Genomic DNA, 17,681 nt, shown 5'->3' with positions numbered 1-17,681 from the left:
AGGAAGACAGATACTCTGGATGTTTCAGGTTTCCCCTTTATCAATAAAACATGATGAATGAAACACTTAGGACGAATGAGCGAAGTGTGAATGGCAGTTTGAATTTTTCAAACGATATATCGACGATTGCATCGGCATCACCAAAATGACAAATCTCCAACTAAATAATTTCATCATTGCCCTTAACAGCTTCCATCCACCTGGATATCTTTGTTTCCCTCACCGCAAGTGGACTCAAGACCTATATCCACTACAAGGAAACGGACATCCACAGTGCCTTCTCTACCCATCTTCACATTCCACCAAATGCAAAATTTCAATTCCAGTGTCACAGCTGCCCAGATTAAGACGAATCTGCCAGGATGATGAGGACATCATGGTGGAGAAGGATAAAATGCTTGACTTCCTCTCCAACTGCCAATATCCTGAATAAATATTGAAACGAGCGGTTGACTAGGTCCGTAACATCTCTAGGGAGGCTGCATTGAGACCAGTTAACAACAAAAACAGCAAAACAGACAGACCCATCGTCGTCATCACAAGTCACCCACACAACAAGGAAATTATCAAATCTTTAAAAAACAACTATCGTCACATTCTCCAGGAGCATGTAAATACCAGTGATATATTCAATAAAACACCTTTAATCGCTTACAGGCGGTACCGTAATTTGAGGGACATACTCATGACGATGGACATGGCCAATAGTCAACATAAGACACAGCCTTGTGGACGTTGCAGGACATGCCCACATTTGTTTGTGGAAAATTCCATCAATTTCCGGGATAGAGTATGGGATATTTGGCACGCCTTCACCTGCACTGATCAGAATTTGATCTACGCAATCATATGCAAACGTTGCCAAAAGACACACGTGGGGGAAACGGGCAAGAGATTAAGCTACAGATTTGGACAACATATGCGGTCCATCGAAAACGACGAGGAAAAACCTGTCGCCCATCACTTCAATGGGTCCAGTCATTCAGGATTGCATGACATTCAAATTGCCGTCCTTCAGTTCTGCCACACAACTAAACATCATAGAAAATACAGAGAGGCATGAACTCGAGACTGGATATCATTTAAATATTATACAACCTTTATCTCTTGCCCCTCTGATTCGCCCGGCCACCCATCGTCTATATTTCATATTACACATGACCATCACAACCACAGCTACCAATACTATTACTATTACGACTACTATTATTACTATCCCTAGTGTTTCTAAAACTTCAATTCCAATTCCATTTTATCAATATTCTTATATAGTCTACATTTTATTCTATTTTGCATTCTATTATACTGCACAACACATCCCCCTTTTTAGATATTTTCATGAATTCCACATCTTTTATTAATATTTATTGTCATATCTTAATTCGTTCTTCCCTACAAAGGGGCATTCTATCTCCTGTCCCATCATTGTTTTTGTTTATTTACCTTAACTACGCCGTCATACAGCTCTCATTCGTCCTTAGTGTTTCATTCATCGTGTTTTGTTAATAAAGGGGAAACCCAAAACGTCCATAGTATCTGTCTTCGTTTAATAAATTGGAGCTTACATTTCAATACTTATTGTTATTTTTTTTTTCAAATTATTAATAAAGCACTAACAAATAGACATGTTGAAATGTCACAAGTCGCGAAAATGGGCACAATATTTTTGTACTATTTCTGCAAAGCAAAAAAATAATTTTTAAAATAGTCTCAATTCACAAAAACAGTGTATCCATTACTGTCATTTTATGGATACACTTTTATGTCTATGGTGATTTGATTTTATATAAAATTTGATAAAAAACGCTGGAATGTAACTCAATTCATGTAGTCACATCCAGCTAAATTGTTATAATTCTACATTATACACATCTGTTTCGTGTAATCAATGTTAGCTTGCAAGGTAATATCATATAATATAGGTTTTACTATTACATTATTGTGAAGGCACCCTGAGATACCAAAGCTACTGGACGCAAACATAAAACAGTCACAAATGATTACACAAAAAAAAGGTTTTCACTTGGAATCACACTAACCTCACAACACTCCCTTGAATGATACTGAAAACATGTAACGTACAAATTTGTGTTTTTAAAAAGCTTGAAAGATTGTGTTACCTATATCAATAAAATGCACAATTGGCAAAAATTTCTCTGGTCAATCAGAAATAAATTTTAAAAATAAATTTGAAAAAAAAAGTATAAATCTAATCTTATCCAACCTCAATACTGTTGCATTGTAACAATTCAAGGACAAAGTGTATTCCCCAGCATATCAATAAGATGTCTATATCCAAATGCAAGAAATCTATTTCAACAAGATTTTCAAAACATCATAGTAATATACATATAAATAGATTTCACAAATTATAATATTTTTTTAAATTTTGATTTAACACTGCACACTGAACCTTGTCATCATCACTACTGAACGTGCTGGGACACTTTAATCCTCTTTCGATTATTTTCCCGTCGTACACATATCATACACACACAGAAAAACATGAATACCAACTATCACTTATTGATTGCCACACATTGTTGTCTATCTCCCTCCTGTTACAGGAACAATTAAACAGTACTTGCGGCCCTATTCAATTATACAACCTTGGATGAATATCTTTTTCTTCCTGTTATGATCATTTGTTGAATTTTTTTTTTTTTTCAATCCTTATGCTGAAGATGGAGAGATGTAGACTGGTCTTCCAAAACGAATGGTTATGAAAGACACATGCAGGTAATTATGACAGCCTGATAGTTATTATGACAACAATATACACATATATAGTCCTTCAGAGCCATTAGGCCTATAGAGCCGGAGTTTTTTCCTGATTTCTACAGCGTGAATTGAACAATAGCAATTTCTAGCTATCGCTTGGTTAGGGCATTTGTCGCAGAGTACTTTCTAATAGATCTAACTGACCCAGCTACCCAATCACTGCTGGGTGGACAGTGGGGGCTCAGAAAAAATCTTAACTGCACCCAGGATCAATCTCAGTTCCATTAAGCGACACCAACTAATGGGGCCGCCAATAAACACACATATTTGTAAATTAACTGAATTAACTCCCAAAAATAGTGTAGTTTTGTTATATCATTCAACAATAAATTCAGGAGTATGTCTACAAGCATCCAGTACCTTTTGACATGATAGATCACAGAAATAAATTTTATCATATCAATATTATGACACTCAGTGTCACCTCTATACATTTATTATATGCTCCGTCTTTATTAGTGACAAAGTGCAGTGAGTGATGGATAGGTTTGGCTACTACAAGGAAAACAAGTAAATCACCTGTTTGCAGTCTTACTGCCATATCTAAACACTTTTCCATTTTCATTTTTTTTTACAGATAATTTTTTTTTATTATTTGTTTGTTATTAAGATAAGATAAGATGAACTTTATTAATGCGGTATATAAAAATATTTTGACGACATGTAAATAAAAGTTTTGTCTTATCTTTAAGATTAAAGTAATCCTTTCTTTCTCATCATTTCCACATTAATCAAATTACAATAGATTTATGGATTTTTTTTTTCAAGATATGGTTTATTTTCGCCACGTCTTTCTATTTATATTTGAAATAATCCTACATACAAATAGTCACAATTTTTGTAATTTCTTTATGAAACCTGGAAAAACTATTGAAAGGTTTTGACAAACCGCCAAAATCTTTCATTTGGATCTCTTTTACAGTTGATAAAAAAAAATCAAAAACAGAAAAACATATTTCATGTTAATGCTAATGTATAAAATACTTAGCAGTCTTTCACCAACAATAGTAACGCTTAAAATGCTGTAATAACAATTGTAAGCAAAAGTGACTGATTATACTGATTAATCACCGTATGTTATAATGTATTATATCACCTTTTTCATTGACATACATAATTAAATCACAGATTACAGTAGTTCCTGCCAATACACTCATGTGCCTGCACAACCCTTCACTTCAATCATCTATATGTTGTTTATTTTCTCATTCATTTATACCATAAACTTTGTTGGTTGGTTGTTCTTCTTTTTCTTTCCATTTTGTGTGTGTGTGTGTGGGGGGGGGGGGGGGGGGGGGGCATCTTATTTTGAAGTTTCTTTTGTTTTGTTTCTCAAACATTTTATAATGCTTTTGCCATTTCATAATGAACACTTTCATTAAAATAATAATTTTTTCCCCTTTCTTTTCAGTCGAAAAAAATGGGGAGGGAGGAGGGGGTATGAAAATATAGCAGCAGAAGAAGAATTTGTTTGAAAACTTACATTAACCATAAAGACCTTAAGGAAATGTCATTATTAATTTTCTGCCATTTTTAAACTTGTGCAGAGCCTAACAACTGCTGTTAAATACTCGTTTATAAATACCAAAATTGAAAAAAAAAAAAGTTTAAATTAAAAATTACAACCAATTCAGTAAGTAATCACGCAAGCTTAATCACCTCTGCAGATACAATATGAGAACATGACTGGCTATAAGGCATAACTGACTCCATGACCAGCAGCAACGTGACGTATTGGCAGGAAACAATGTGTAATAATAACAATAATTTAACTACACATTTAAACACATTTATTCAGTAAACATTCATTCATTAGTTCGTTCATTCATTCATTCATTCATCCATTCACTAACTATATCAAGTCATCCATATTCATTAATCAAATCATTAATTCACTTACATTTACATTAGTTCTCATCAACAACATCAGCACATAACATTTCCATTACATCAACATTTTTTCATCTTCCATACTCTTCATCTAAATCATCTGAATAAGTTAAATGAACCACTGCATCTTTATCTTCATCAGGAACCCGCCCATACTTGGCAGTATCTGACCAGCATAGATATTCATTATGCTTTGCAAACATGAGACCTAACAAAATAACCAATACCACGGCCGATCCTAGAGATATAGCAATCACGAGAAGACCCACATTCTTAGCTATAACTCCTGTTCCAACATGACTGCCTGGCACGCATAGCTGACCATGTAGTTTGCGTCCATGTTGACAAGATGTGCAGGCTGTACTACTACCAGCACAGTCCTTGCAGCTCGAATTACACTTGGCACATGCTTGATTGTCTAGAAGGGGGAAAAAATGGGGTTAGTATTTCACTACATCATGCACACTTTTAAATATTAACTTTATTTTGACTATAGTAATCAGATTATTTATACAGTCAAAGCCGCTTTATTGGAATAACGCCATTATACAGAAATTGTTCCAATAAAGCAGCGTTCCAATTAACCGATTCTATGGATGGCTTTATAAATGGAACAACTGAACTATTGTGCCACAGTGGGAGTAATTGAAGCAATATATAAATTGTAATACAGACCTTCTTTTTAGTTGCTTGGTCAAAATATTGCTTTACATTTTTTTAAAAACAGAATCGTCATCATCACATTTAGGTTGCCAGGATGGCCGATGTAAAGAGAATGACTGACCATCTAATGACCACATATAGTTCTGGGATGTTCTTTGCCAAAAACAAAAAGCCTAAAACTTTATAAATATTTTGTGCAAAGCATCTCTTCATCAAATGGTATTACCCTTAAACGATGTGTCCATATATGCAGGTCTGACATTTGAAAGCAATTATGGGCCTAGTTTAACATTGTTGTCATGGACAACATTGTGCGTTATTTTTTGAGATTTCCATAACAACAATGAGCCAAAGATGCTCAATTTGTGAATTCTATCTAGCAAAATGAGATAAAAGGGAAAGCATTGTAAGCGACTCAATAGAGCTGTTGATTGTGGCCTACAATAATACATTATTGTTCTAAATGGAGACATTCTAAAGGAATAAGAAAATAAAAAGATCATAGAAAGTTTGAAGATTCAAAATTGTTCCAATTAACCAGTAGAAATTTCATATAAAAAATTAAGTGAGATTGGTCCAATTAAGCGGGATTCCCATTACTGGCTTTGACATATAATGTCAATTATTAAGCAGGCACAGAAGGGTTAATACAACGAATCAATCTTCTAAAAACAAAAAATTGCTCAAAGGGGCAAAGTGACTTAAACTTCAATAAAAAATAAATATGAGCTATTCTGTCCAATAAACATTATTCTCGAATAATATTTTTAAATCAATATAAGAAGAAAAATGTAAATCTATTTCTGGAAAGAGATTTCTCAGAAATGTTATAAGCAAAAGCTGCACAAATATTGCGAGGTCAAATCCATCATATTTCAAATTTCATCAAATGTTTATTCCTAGCATGTCATACTCTTCACCTATTTTAACTAATCAATATCAATCCTAACTTCATTATAATTCCAAGGCATCAACAACATAAATATCTGCATCAATAACATAAATATCTAAATGCAAAATAAAATATACTGAGACCAATTGTGTATGAATATTTCTAAATACGTACCTACCAAGGACAACTATACTGAAAGGACAATCATATGGAATCTTCAGCCCCCGCTAGTGGGGGCCATTGGTTGGATAACGATTTCAAGCAAAACTACTACTTTTCTGCCTTGGTACAATTTCCTCGAATGCGCAATAATTGATTCTGTTCTTATAATTTCGGTACTTTATAGGAAATTTGTTAATTGGCGACCATAGGTTTTAAATAATATTTCTTATATCTTGAATGATATGAAAATATATAAAAAGTAGTGAACTATCAACAATTTTACTGGAAAGTATGAACTATTTTTTATGACGCCCTCTTACAAATTGAGTGATTGGGTTTGTTTTCATTTTTTAAAATTGAAAGTACGAATCTGCATACAATTCCTTTTAATAACTTGATAGATCTATGGCTAATTTATCGAACCAGAGTCTTTGAAAAGTGGTAAGTCCCAATAATAATTGCGTAATAATTATTATTTAAGAAATGTTTAGAATTAACATCTGGCTGTAGTTCCTGCAGACGATAGTTGGACCCATTGTCGTGCTTGCTCTGTCGAGTCGCACAGATATGGTGATCAGACTCCGACATCCTGATTCGGATTTGTTTCTTATTTTATTATGGCTTGTGGCTTTATATTTATATCTTTTTTTTCTATATGGTTAACTGATAAATATTGACTTTATTGTATTAGTCTAGTGTATAAGTCTAGAGGGCCCTTTGCTCGTCACGTCAACTTCACAACTTGAACAATCCTTTCTACTACTAACAATACAACAATTGCTAGGTTAGATAGCTAGACTAGAATAGTTAGTGGGTCTGATATTACCATATATGATGGAACTTGGACTCTGAATATATAGTTATGCCCATTACATGGATCTGGTGTTGCTGATATGACTGTCAATCGTATGGGACTAGTACTCTGAATACATAGTTTTGCCTCATTGATCAAAATGATCTGAGATGTTACTGTTACAACAGTTACACTACACTCACCAAACTCAATCACTCTAATTATCTCTGTGACTATGGGAGGGAATTATGGATCCATTGACTGAAAGGATTGTACTAGTAGTCTGAATATATAGTTTTGTATCAATGATCTGAGAAGTAACTCTATTAATTAACTCTTGACTACATGGAAGGGAACTATGGATCTGATTCTGATGCTACTCATTGACTGTAAGGAATGAACTATAGTATAGTAGTCAGATTTTTTATGAATGGCGCATGTTTTTCTAGTTTTTCTCAGATGTCCTTCTATCAAAAGTTGTAAAACTTTGTGTCAACCTCCGAATCAATTTCTATTAACTGAATAAACATTTTGGCCTGTATTGTGACGCCATATCACAAAAAAGATTTCTTCTTCACGACCTATAAAAATCTACTTTAAAACCCCTGTCATAAAATTAGAGATTTTACTCTGCTAAAAATGTAAACATTTTCGCACTACAAAGTAAGATGAATTCATCGTTTTTCAAAATAATCTTGTGACACGGTAGTTTCGGCTAGTGGTTATGAGTTCATATCATACTATTTTCCGAATAAAAGCAACACACATTAACTGTTATAAAGTAACAACTAATGTAGTTTGCATCCCATTTTGACTTTGTAATTTATTGCTTTTTATTTACATCACGTCACAATTACCGAAGACCGATATGAATCTCTAGCTTTAACTCATTTTAACTAGTGATTAAATACTCAAAATTGTCAAATTAACAATGAATGTTTATATTTAACTTTGAAAAATTGTATCTATGCATGAACGTTTACAGCATTTTAAGTTTTCTTTTAAACCTATAAGCTCTTAAACAATACGATATGATACAGAATCTCTATCGGTTCCTCTCTCGTAAGGCTGCTAAAAGAAGTCCACTTTTATCTATCGATAAGTCATTAAATAAAGAGGACAACTATGGAATTGGAATTTCACAATCAACCCTCAGTTTTGCATGTTATTGTTGTTGTTGAACACAAGCACATATTTGTGGAAACATTGTATCATAAATTGATGAATTTCTACTTTTGACTGGTCTACATTAAATTTATGTAATCCTCTTTGGCATAAAGAACAAGCTATTTCTCAAAAATTTGAAATCAAAATAATGTTGGAAGCGCGTAATGTTCACTTTCATTTGTATTCATCAATAACGTATATTGATTGTTATAAAATGTAAACATGTCTGTCATTCCTTCGTATTCGGATTCTGTACGAACATCATATAAGTTTCAATTAACAGAACATTCCATTTTAACAAATTCTTTCAAAATGGATAAGCGGAAAATCATATTTTTGACACTATAATCATATTTAGATTCCAATACTTACTAGTTATCGATTTTAATATAGCTGTAATAAGCGAAATTCTTTCCTATTGTTTTAAAATTCGTGAAAAAATATATTTTACTAGGACAAAATGATCCAGAGGTTCATACAAATTTTTGCAGCTGTACATTGTGAACAGCTGAGAAAAAGAAGACAAAGGTGCGCCCCTTATTAAAAATCCGACTATTGTATCCCTTAGTAGATATTTTGGTATTCATCTTTTTCTTGGGATCATCCTCCGCAGATTACCTCCCTTTGTTGATATTTTACATCTTCTTTCCCCTTCATTTAATTGTTCACCTTGATCTTCATCATCATTTTACATGTACATTCATTAATCAAGCTTCTAAAGAAATCATCCTGAATCAATCACTATAAGGTCAGTTTTTAGAATATCTAACTACTCATCCTTTCCGTTTCTTGGCTACTCCTATTTACTGCTGATAATAATAATCATTAAATATTTTTTGGGACCCAGAATTCACAATCACTCTCTAAAAAGGTAGATCTTGCCATATAATAATGCCTCTGCTGTTATTTTGGTGTAAATTTTCTATATTTTTTGTTGGCCCCCACTAGCGTTGCCTGAAGATTCCATATGATTGTCCTTTCAGTATAGTTGTCCTTGGTACCTACATATAACTAAATTGTTATACTTATTGTTACCAAATGTTTAAAAATATAGAACAGTTGTGTGATTTTTAATATATTTATAATCAATCTGACAACAGTTTAAAAGTATCTGAAAACTTTTTTTTTTAACATCAGCTTATTCATAAATCAATTTATTTATGAAAACGTAATATCTCTCCTAACTTTCTTGACTCAAATTAATTTTAAAATGGTAGCTAGTGGAGACAGGTACAATGAAGCATTAAACAAGTCCAAATGCTTCTTTCATTTATCTATTTGTCTATCGAAAATCTACTTTAACTTGGACTTAGCTACAAGACCACTTCATGGGGAATAGATCACATAAATTTATTTCGAAAAAGATGTAAGGATGTGTATCATTACAATTATCTATGCTTATTAATATTGCCTTCCCACTCAATGCAATGTATTTAAATTCTTTATGTTAGAGAAGAAAAAGGCAAGACAATTCTATCTAATAACATTTCATAACTTTTTTGCTTTATTTATATACCTGTTGGAAAATAATGTCAAATAGTTTTAATCACTTGGATATTCTAAGAATAATGAATAATGAAACTGGGTTTTCAAATAAGAGGCATCAGGCAAAAAGCAAAAATAATAAAAAAACACAAATGAAAAAAAAATAAAGCGGAAGATTGTGAGTAAAACATATGACAATGGTGCAGGGCATATATAAATTAGAGTACACTGGTGTAAGATTATTTTTTTTAATCTGATAAGTTGCTTTTTAAGAGAGACAAAAAGGTTTTTTAAAAATGGCATTAATCAATCTGTACTGGATAGAACATCTTTCACGATAATAAAATGAAATGCAGAGCTGCCTAAAGCAATGGTGGTAACAGTATTGTACAAAAATGATTATATCCATTTTTGGACAGATCTGGATGGAAGGCCCTAACCACACAATCGTCTCTCATGTCTCCTTTATGGCCATGTCCGTCAGGAGAATGAGGTGACCTTATTTTTTAAATTTTTACTATCATTATTGTCACCATTGCAATAAAAAGTTTGAGGCTTGATCTCTAGCAGTGGCAGGCATATTCTTTTAAATAAATTTGCAACATTTTACTCTATCTTTTCATCAACACATGTACAAGTGGGTATGGTGTAGAACAAAAACACATACCAATGCAGTACGTTTTGTAGATGAAAAAAAAAAATTAAAAAGTAGCATGCCATTAACTAACAGTATAGGATGTAGGGTAAACCTTCATTCACTCCCCTCCCCCCCCCCCCCCCTCCCCTTCCTCCTCCAGATAACAAAAAAGAAATAATTAAAGTTTCAAAATACTTTATTCTTTTTTTTTTATCCTCCATTAAGTAAGTCTTGTCTACGTCCAGCGCCGGGCTGCAAAATTTGTCTTAAATGACTAAAGCCCCCATAGCAGCATAACAGAAATGATCACACAGTTTGGATGGTCCCCCTTACAAGACAGACGGAAAGAACAATGACTAACTCTCATGTTCAAAATTACAAACGGCCATCTTACCAGAACAACTAGACTTACAATAAAATACACACATTCAAAGAAAAACCCACTCAAAAACACTAAAACACCAATCTATAAACTCAAACATTTTCAAATATTTATTTAAACCCCGCACTATCAAAGACTGGAATGCTCTTCCTGAATCATATGTGAACACAACAGATTTAGAAACATTCATACGAAGATTATCAAAAGTCTTCAGCCTAAATAACAACAATGGTTGTCACACTCAACAACTCTCTCCCCGCTCGAATACAAATACTCAGAATTGAGTCGACTTGAGTAACATTCAGATTCAGATACTTTAAAACATGAATCCACTAAGGCTTTTTTATTCTTAAACAATGTAGTAGATTTATTAGTTAGAAAGAACAAGCAGTGGGACTGCACACAAAATAAAATGATTAAGCAAAGATAGAAAAAGTTTATTAAAAATCGTGGTGGATTTAAAAAAAGAAAAGGAACTAAAATTATTTGCTTTACCATAAAATGATCTAGAGATGTGAAAATTAAAGACCAAATTATTCCAATAACAAATAAAAAGTAATTCAAAACTAGTAATTTGTTAAGTACAAAAGGGTGAGGAAAAAAGAAATAAGTAAAAAAATGAATGGATACGCTTATTAAGCAAGTTTTTGAGCAGAAGGAGATAACTTTATGTCAACTTTATTTTTATTAAAATCTGATTAACATTCATGATTAATTTTTATCTGTATCAGTACCAGTTTCTAAGTATCGGTTGGGCGATCGGTATTTGATAGCTGGTGAGAAAATCTAGAAAAAATACCCCTTTAGAAATACACCACTGGCAGCTGAAATATCTTGATATGGTGATTTGTTGAAACATTTGAGCAGGCATATAACCATTTATATTTTACACTTAAAAAGTGTGATATCTCCTATGGTCCATTTATTTGTAGACATTTTCATTTAGCTGAGAAAAGTTCTTTCATAATACATGTTTTATGATGTATGAAGCTGGAAGTTATGTTGAACATCTAAAACCTAATTGTTATCTCATTCTGCCAAATGTGTTAGTTAATACAGGATGTTTTGTGTTAATGACTGATAAGGCACATAGATAGTGTTTTGACGCTGATATTTTTATAAATGTATAGAGAAATCACAAAATAGCTGATTAACATGATTGTTTTTACTTCACCTTGCTAGTCCCCGTTTGTTGAATGTTTGCACATTTGTTGAGGGCTTTTTTGGTTTGTTTATTTATTTTTCTTTCTTTTTTATTTTTTAAAAAAATAAAATTTTTGTGGCATTCTGTTACACAAGTTACATTTTAAAAAAATATAAAATGTTGCTCTCAGTGTTTTCAAAATTAATAGCTCTGGCTGGACTAATTTGAAATGATTTAATCAAATCAATCAAAACTTAAATGATTTAACAAATATTATGACGTCTTGTTTCTTTATCGACAAAGATAAAATTAAAGTTGAAATAAAAATTATGAAACACAGAAAAACTAAAAATGTCGATATAGTTAAAGCAAAGAAATGGTGACAGGAACCACAGGAAAAGGGCTTCAAAACATAATTAAAAATATGAAACTTGAGTTTCAACATCATAATTTAACAGTTTGGATTTCATTTTAGCATTTCTTAAATATTTATATATAAATCATATAACACAATAACCATTACCACTAAAATAATATAGGTAGAATTGTAGATTATGAGTCTTATCAATTAAATTGAAATGCTGCCAAAGTCTCTGAACTTTTTAAGTTTCAATTGAGTAATATTGCTGACATTGTGAATAGTATTGATACTGGGCACTATTGTCATAGAAAGGGATACATTTGCAATCAAAGTAATCAAAACAACAAACATGAACACAACATAGAGCGTTATGTGGGTTATCCATAAGGAGGCCATGAGTTGGTGGGTATGCAGTGTGAGGGTTAAAGGTCAAATGCTGGTCTTGGTAGTCAAGATGGGAATTATCAAAGCCGTAAAAAGGGTATGAGTGGGGTTGGGTAGGGAAATAGGGCTTACTTTTGTAAAATCCTGATTTGCACGTGGAAAAACAAACATGCAATGTTTTATCATAGAAAAGTCCAGGCCTGCAGGAAAGACACTCGTCAAAAGTTGGACCACTACAAGTTGCACAGCTGGAGTCACACTTAATGCAGACAGAATCCGATGTGGAATAGGTCCCATCTGGACAACTCGTCAAACATTCCCTGTTAATTAAAAAAAAGAGTTAAGATTTTTGGTACACTGCCTCATCACATCAAAATACATTTTTGGGGGCCCAATAACTCAGCAGGTGGCTTGGTTAGATAAAGATTTGTTCTAGGCTATAAGACAACAGAGCAACTTGAGAGAGTTTTCACTTAAAGACAATACCATAGTCTCATCAGCGTCCACTATGTCAGCCATATTAAGGCAAATGAAAGACTCTCTTCTTAAACTCGAAATAGTTTTTTGTTTTTTTTAATGTCCTCTGTCAAAATACCACATCGAAAAAGCCTTTTTTTTTTTGTCTTATCCAATTAACTGAAGAGACACAGCTTGATGATAAAATATTTATATCAATCATGAATCAGGTTTGATCAGCAGCTTATCACCCATATCCCTTAATGTGATTTGAGACTCCTTTAGTTAAGGAATCGAATATATCTTAGCTTTTAATAAGTGGACATTTTGAGCTCGATAATTTGATGACTTATGTGCTGCCTGACACAAAGTGAAAAGGTGACAACTAACAAGTGACCACAGGCTTGATAACAGTATAATGATAATATCCAGATGCTATGGGCGATACCTACTTTGTTTCCTCCATACGGAAATGTTTGCATTTGACGCAGTCCATAGCTGATGTGCCATGACAACCTTCCATGCATTCCTTGTGACAAAGCTGATGAATAGAAACAATGAAATGATAATAATAATTTTAAAAAATAATAAAAATAATAGTAATAATAATAATAATAATAATAATAATAATAATAATAATAATAATAATAATAATAATAATAATAATAATAATAGTAATAATAATAATAATAATAATAATAATAATAATAATAATAATAATAATAATAATAATAATAACAATAATAATAATAATAAGAAGAAGAAGAAGAATAAGAATAATTGAATTTGGTGAATGAATGTTTGATTGTCACATGAAATTGTAAAGCGCTGCTGAGCACTTAAGTGGAGGTTGAATGAATAATCAAAGTAAATTATTACATATTAATAATAATAATAATAATAATAATAATAATAATAATAATAATAATAATAATAATAATAATAATAATAATAATAATAACAATAATAATAATAATAATAATATCGATAACGATGGTGATGATGATGATGATGATGATGATGATGATGATGATGATGATGATGATGATGATGATGATGATGATAATAATAATGATAATAATGATGATGATAATGCTGATGATAAACAGAGAGAGAGAGAGAAAGAGAGAGGGTGGGGGGGGGAGAGAGAGAGAGGGACTCTATTATGGTTTGAATCAGTGACTCATCGGCCCATAGGAGTATTCGTCTTTACCACTTTACCAATGTATGGCTCTTGAAAAATTTAAGATGTGTAATAAAAGGGAATTCACTGCTAACAATTATGATAGTAACTCATTGAAGGCGAAGAGTTGTGACCCATGTGAAACCCAATGACTTGTTGGGCTTTTTCACACAGCTGGGATTTTTAAATTTCTTTAGATAAATTAAAGTTTCTTTTTGCATTTAAAAGATGCAGATCTTATCTCTTCTCTAAATTAATCATTCTTTGTATAAATCATGTACATAACTTTCAAAACGTCATATCTAAGTTTGTTTTGTTTTTTTTGGATGTCAATTGTTTTCAATTGTTTAAAATGATTATTCTCCATTTCAAATTCATCCATAAGAGAACAACTTCTGCTTCATTACATTTTTCTTCATTGGAAAAAAACTATGAATTATACCGTCTTCAATCTCTAAACCATAATCCATGACGATACTTAAATAATATTGTAAGTTTGAGGACACCATTGTTAACAAACAATTCTTCACAAGTCAGCTGAATTTAGATTTGTGAAATAAGTGAATGAAATTATCAAAATTACACTTGAGAAAAAAAAAGTAAACAGGTGGTCAATAATCATTTAGTTTTTACTTTCAAATCAATTAGAAAGGTTCAGTGATAGGAAAATAAATGAAAACCTTGTCGTATATATATTTATTTCCAATGCATTGACTGTGAGTTAATCCCCTCATCCGATATACGATAAGAAAGGAAAGGACAGAAAGCAACATTTTCAAAGAATTATTTTTATTTTAAAAGGAATTAAAACAACAATGCAATATCTGAATAATGTCTTTAATATACCAATCTAAAGCATCAATATCAAATATCAAACCAAATTCAATTCATAATTGAAATGAGCTAAGGAAAAATACAACATAATCAGATTTTAAAAATATATGGCTAGATATAATAATCAAAATGAAATAACTTTGTGGGAAAGAGGTAGCAAGAAATTAAATAAAAGTGCACACTGGTCTCTGACAAATATTTTGCATCCTATAGAGCCAGTCTTACTATAATCTTTCCACTTCCACATTGCTTCGCACTTGAGCTAAAACTCCTCTTTCAAGGTTACAAAAAAAAAAATAACTTTTATCTTGTTAAAAAGTACATAATCAAAGAGACATATAGCTGAAAAGGATTTATAACATTTCTTGACAGAGAAGAGAGAAAAATAGTCAAGTGTAAAAGATAGCCGAGGACAAAATCTGACTCTTTGTGTTGAAAGACTAACCAAAACCTGATTAAAGAACTTAATAAAAACCATTAATAAATCATTATAATACCGATCCAATTATTTCAAATCTCCTAAAGTTACAACATTCTTGACCTTTTAATTATGTCTATATAGATCATATATTTATCTTAACATTTCTGCTAATCCATATCATAGACATTTCCAGAAACTCTGAGGCTTCCGTCCTCTTTGACTCCTTGCTCGCAAAGGCATTGCCAAATTGTCGAACATTGAGGCAGGTACAATTTTGTTATATAGTTCAAGAAATTTCTTGTATGGTCCCTCCCCAGACAATGGTTTCCTGCCCATTCTTTGAAATATTTGTATCATATGTAGGTCATACGCTGACCACTTTGTGGTGACGATAAAAGTCAGCAGCTGGTCCACATTGAAAATGAAATCCTCATTCATGCAAGTGCATGGGATGACCTGAAATAAACAAGGAAATTAAAACATGAAGATACGACCTCTTATTGAGTGACAATTATATATATTAATTGGTAGAATTTTTAATGTTGAAAGAAATTGGGTAACTATGAAATAAAAGATCAATTGATCATACAAACTTTTTCAAATTCGGAATATTTGGATTGAAGAAGAAAATGATACAAAGAAAAAGAACAGAAGTAGTGGAGCCAGTTAATCTCAGTTTCTGAGCACTAGTACTTTCTATCAGAGAATGTTTTATCACAATAGACTAACCAATCATCGATGGTTGGGGTTTGGGGGGAGGGGTGAAGGGATGTGACGATATGGATGTTGGATTGTAAACACCTTACCCAAAATAAAGTGCTAGATGTGACCAGACAGACTCTAAATTGTGGAACCCTTGAGCGCAAGCAAGATTTATACACCTTTGAAAGCATGGAGAAGAGTGGCGAAGGAGAGAGAGAGAGAGAGAGAGAGAGAGAGAGAGAGAGAGGAGAGAGAGAGAGAGGGAGAGAGAGGGAGGGAGAGAGAGAGAGGGAGAGAGAGAGAGAGAAAAGATGATAGACAGTGTTTAAGAATAGCTGGGGACAGAAAGAAACAATGACAAAGTGCAGAAGATGTTTGTGTTTTATGGCGCTTGCGACACATTAAGGTCATATAAGCGCCAGTAAAAAGGAAGAAAATGGGATAGTAAAAAGTTCTAGAATTAAAGCACCCAAGAAAAGGGGAGACAAAGGGGAATTGGTTCAAATGAGAAACAGATGTAGATTACAAGAGCACACTATCAAAGTACTTAGGTTGAGGTCACCTTGTCTCACTTTTGTCTCACCCAGACACCAGCACAAGATTCCACTAAGAGGAATACACTCAAATGTTTACATTACACATTCAAAGAAGAGGCAGGAAAGAGCGGAGTGGAGAGCCCTAATTGCCAACACGGTAAAGCACAACATGAATGAAGAGGTACACAAATAAAAATTAAAAAGTAATGTTGGCACATTGGGCATACAGATATGTTGACATGCAAATGACTATAAGAAATTAGCAAATTTTCTTACAGGCTTTTTAGTGGGTTGCAATGTTGAAGGAGATCTGGATACATTTAGTGAGGTTTGTGAGGGCTCAGTTGTGCTTTGTAGCTGTGAAAAAGGAAAATGAGTTAATTTTAATTTGGAAATAAATGTCAAGAAAAGAGCAAAAAGAGTTGGGAAAAGGAGTGGAAAGAGAAGGAGAAGAAAAAAGTATAGGGGCTGAAAAATAGTGTTCCAATATTTCAAAAACTATTGTAAATAAAGTATGATCATTTTCTCAAAGACATTTTTAATACTAAATTTGCTCACTTAAAATACAGCAGCTTCATTCTTAAAGCCATCTATAATGGGACTACATGGACCATTTCTATAAATCGGAAAGCTGAATAAAAAATCTGAAAAACAAAATGATGCGAGAAAAAGAAAACAGATTATTAAATAGAAGAATCAGGCAAAAATATTTTTTTATTAAAGAGAGAAATAGACAGAATGAGAGAGAGAGAGAGAGAGAGAGAGAGAGAGAGAGAGAGAGAGAGAGAGAGAGAATGAGACACACACA

The 17,681-nt window shown here is 32.5% G+C and overlaps 1 protein-coding gene across 33 annotated transcripts in view; it reads right to left on the bottom strand.

The window, feature by feature from the left end:
* Positions 1–3,535: 3,535 nt before the first annotated feature.
* The window catches only part of LOC144965151 (furin-like protease kpc-1), a 113,684-nt gene continuing 99,538 nt past the window's right edge, over positions 3,536–17,681 (bottom strand). For 17 of the 33 annotated variants that reach the window (XM_078900152.1, XM_078900158.1, XM_078900147.1 and 14 more), the window contains 3 exons: positions 13,650–13,738; positions 12,874–13,061; positions 3,536–5,089 (listed from right to left, as the gene is read on the bottom strand). In XM_078900152.1, coding sequence (XP_078756278.1) covers positions 4,743–5,089; positions 12,874–13,061; positions 13,650–13,738 — 624 coding nt within the window. In that variant the 3' untranslated portion in view covers positions 3,536–4,742. Of the gene's footprint in view, positions 5,090–12,873; positions 13,062–13,649; positions 13,739–15,201; positions 16,092–17,149; positions 17,231–17,681 lie in introns of those variants that run through there. The other 16 variants (XM_078900172.1, XM_078900164.1, XM_078900174.1 and 13 more) reach the window with 1 other exon arrangement.

The sequence above is a fragment of the Berghia stephanieae genome, chromosome 2, assembly GCF_034508935.2.
Source record: "Berghia stephanieae isolate SIO BIC M18660-M18661 chromosome 2, UCSD_Bste_1.3, whole genome shotgun sequence".
Taxonomy (NCBI): domain Eukaryota; kingdom Metazoa; phylum Mollusca; class Gastropoda; order Nudibranchia; family Aeolidiidae; genus Berghia; species Berghia stephanieae.
This window is presented reverse-complemented; position numbering and strand designations above follow the sequence as displayed.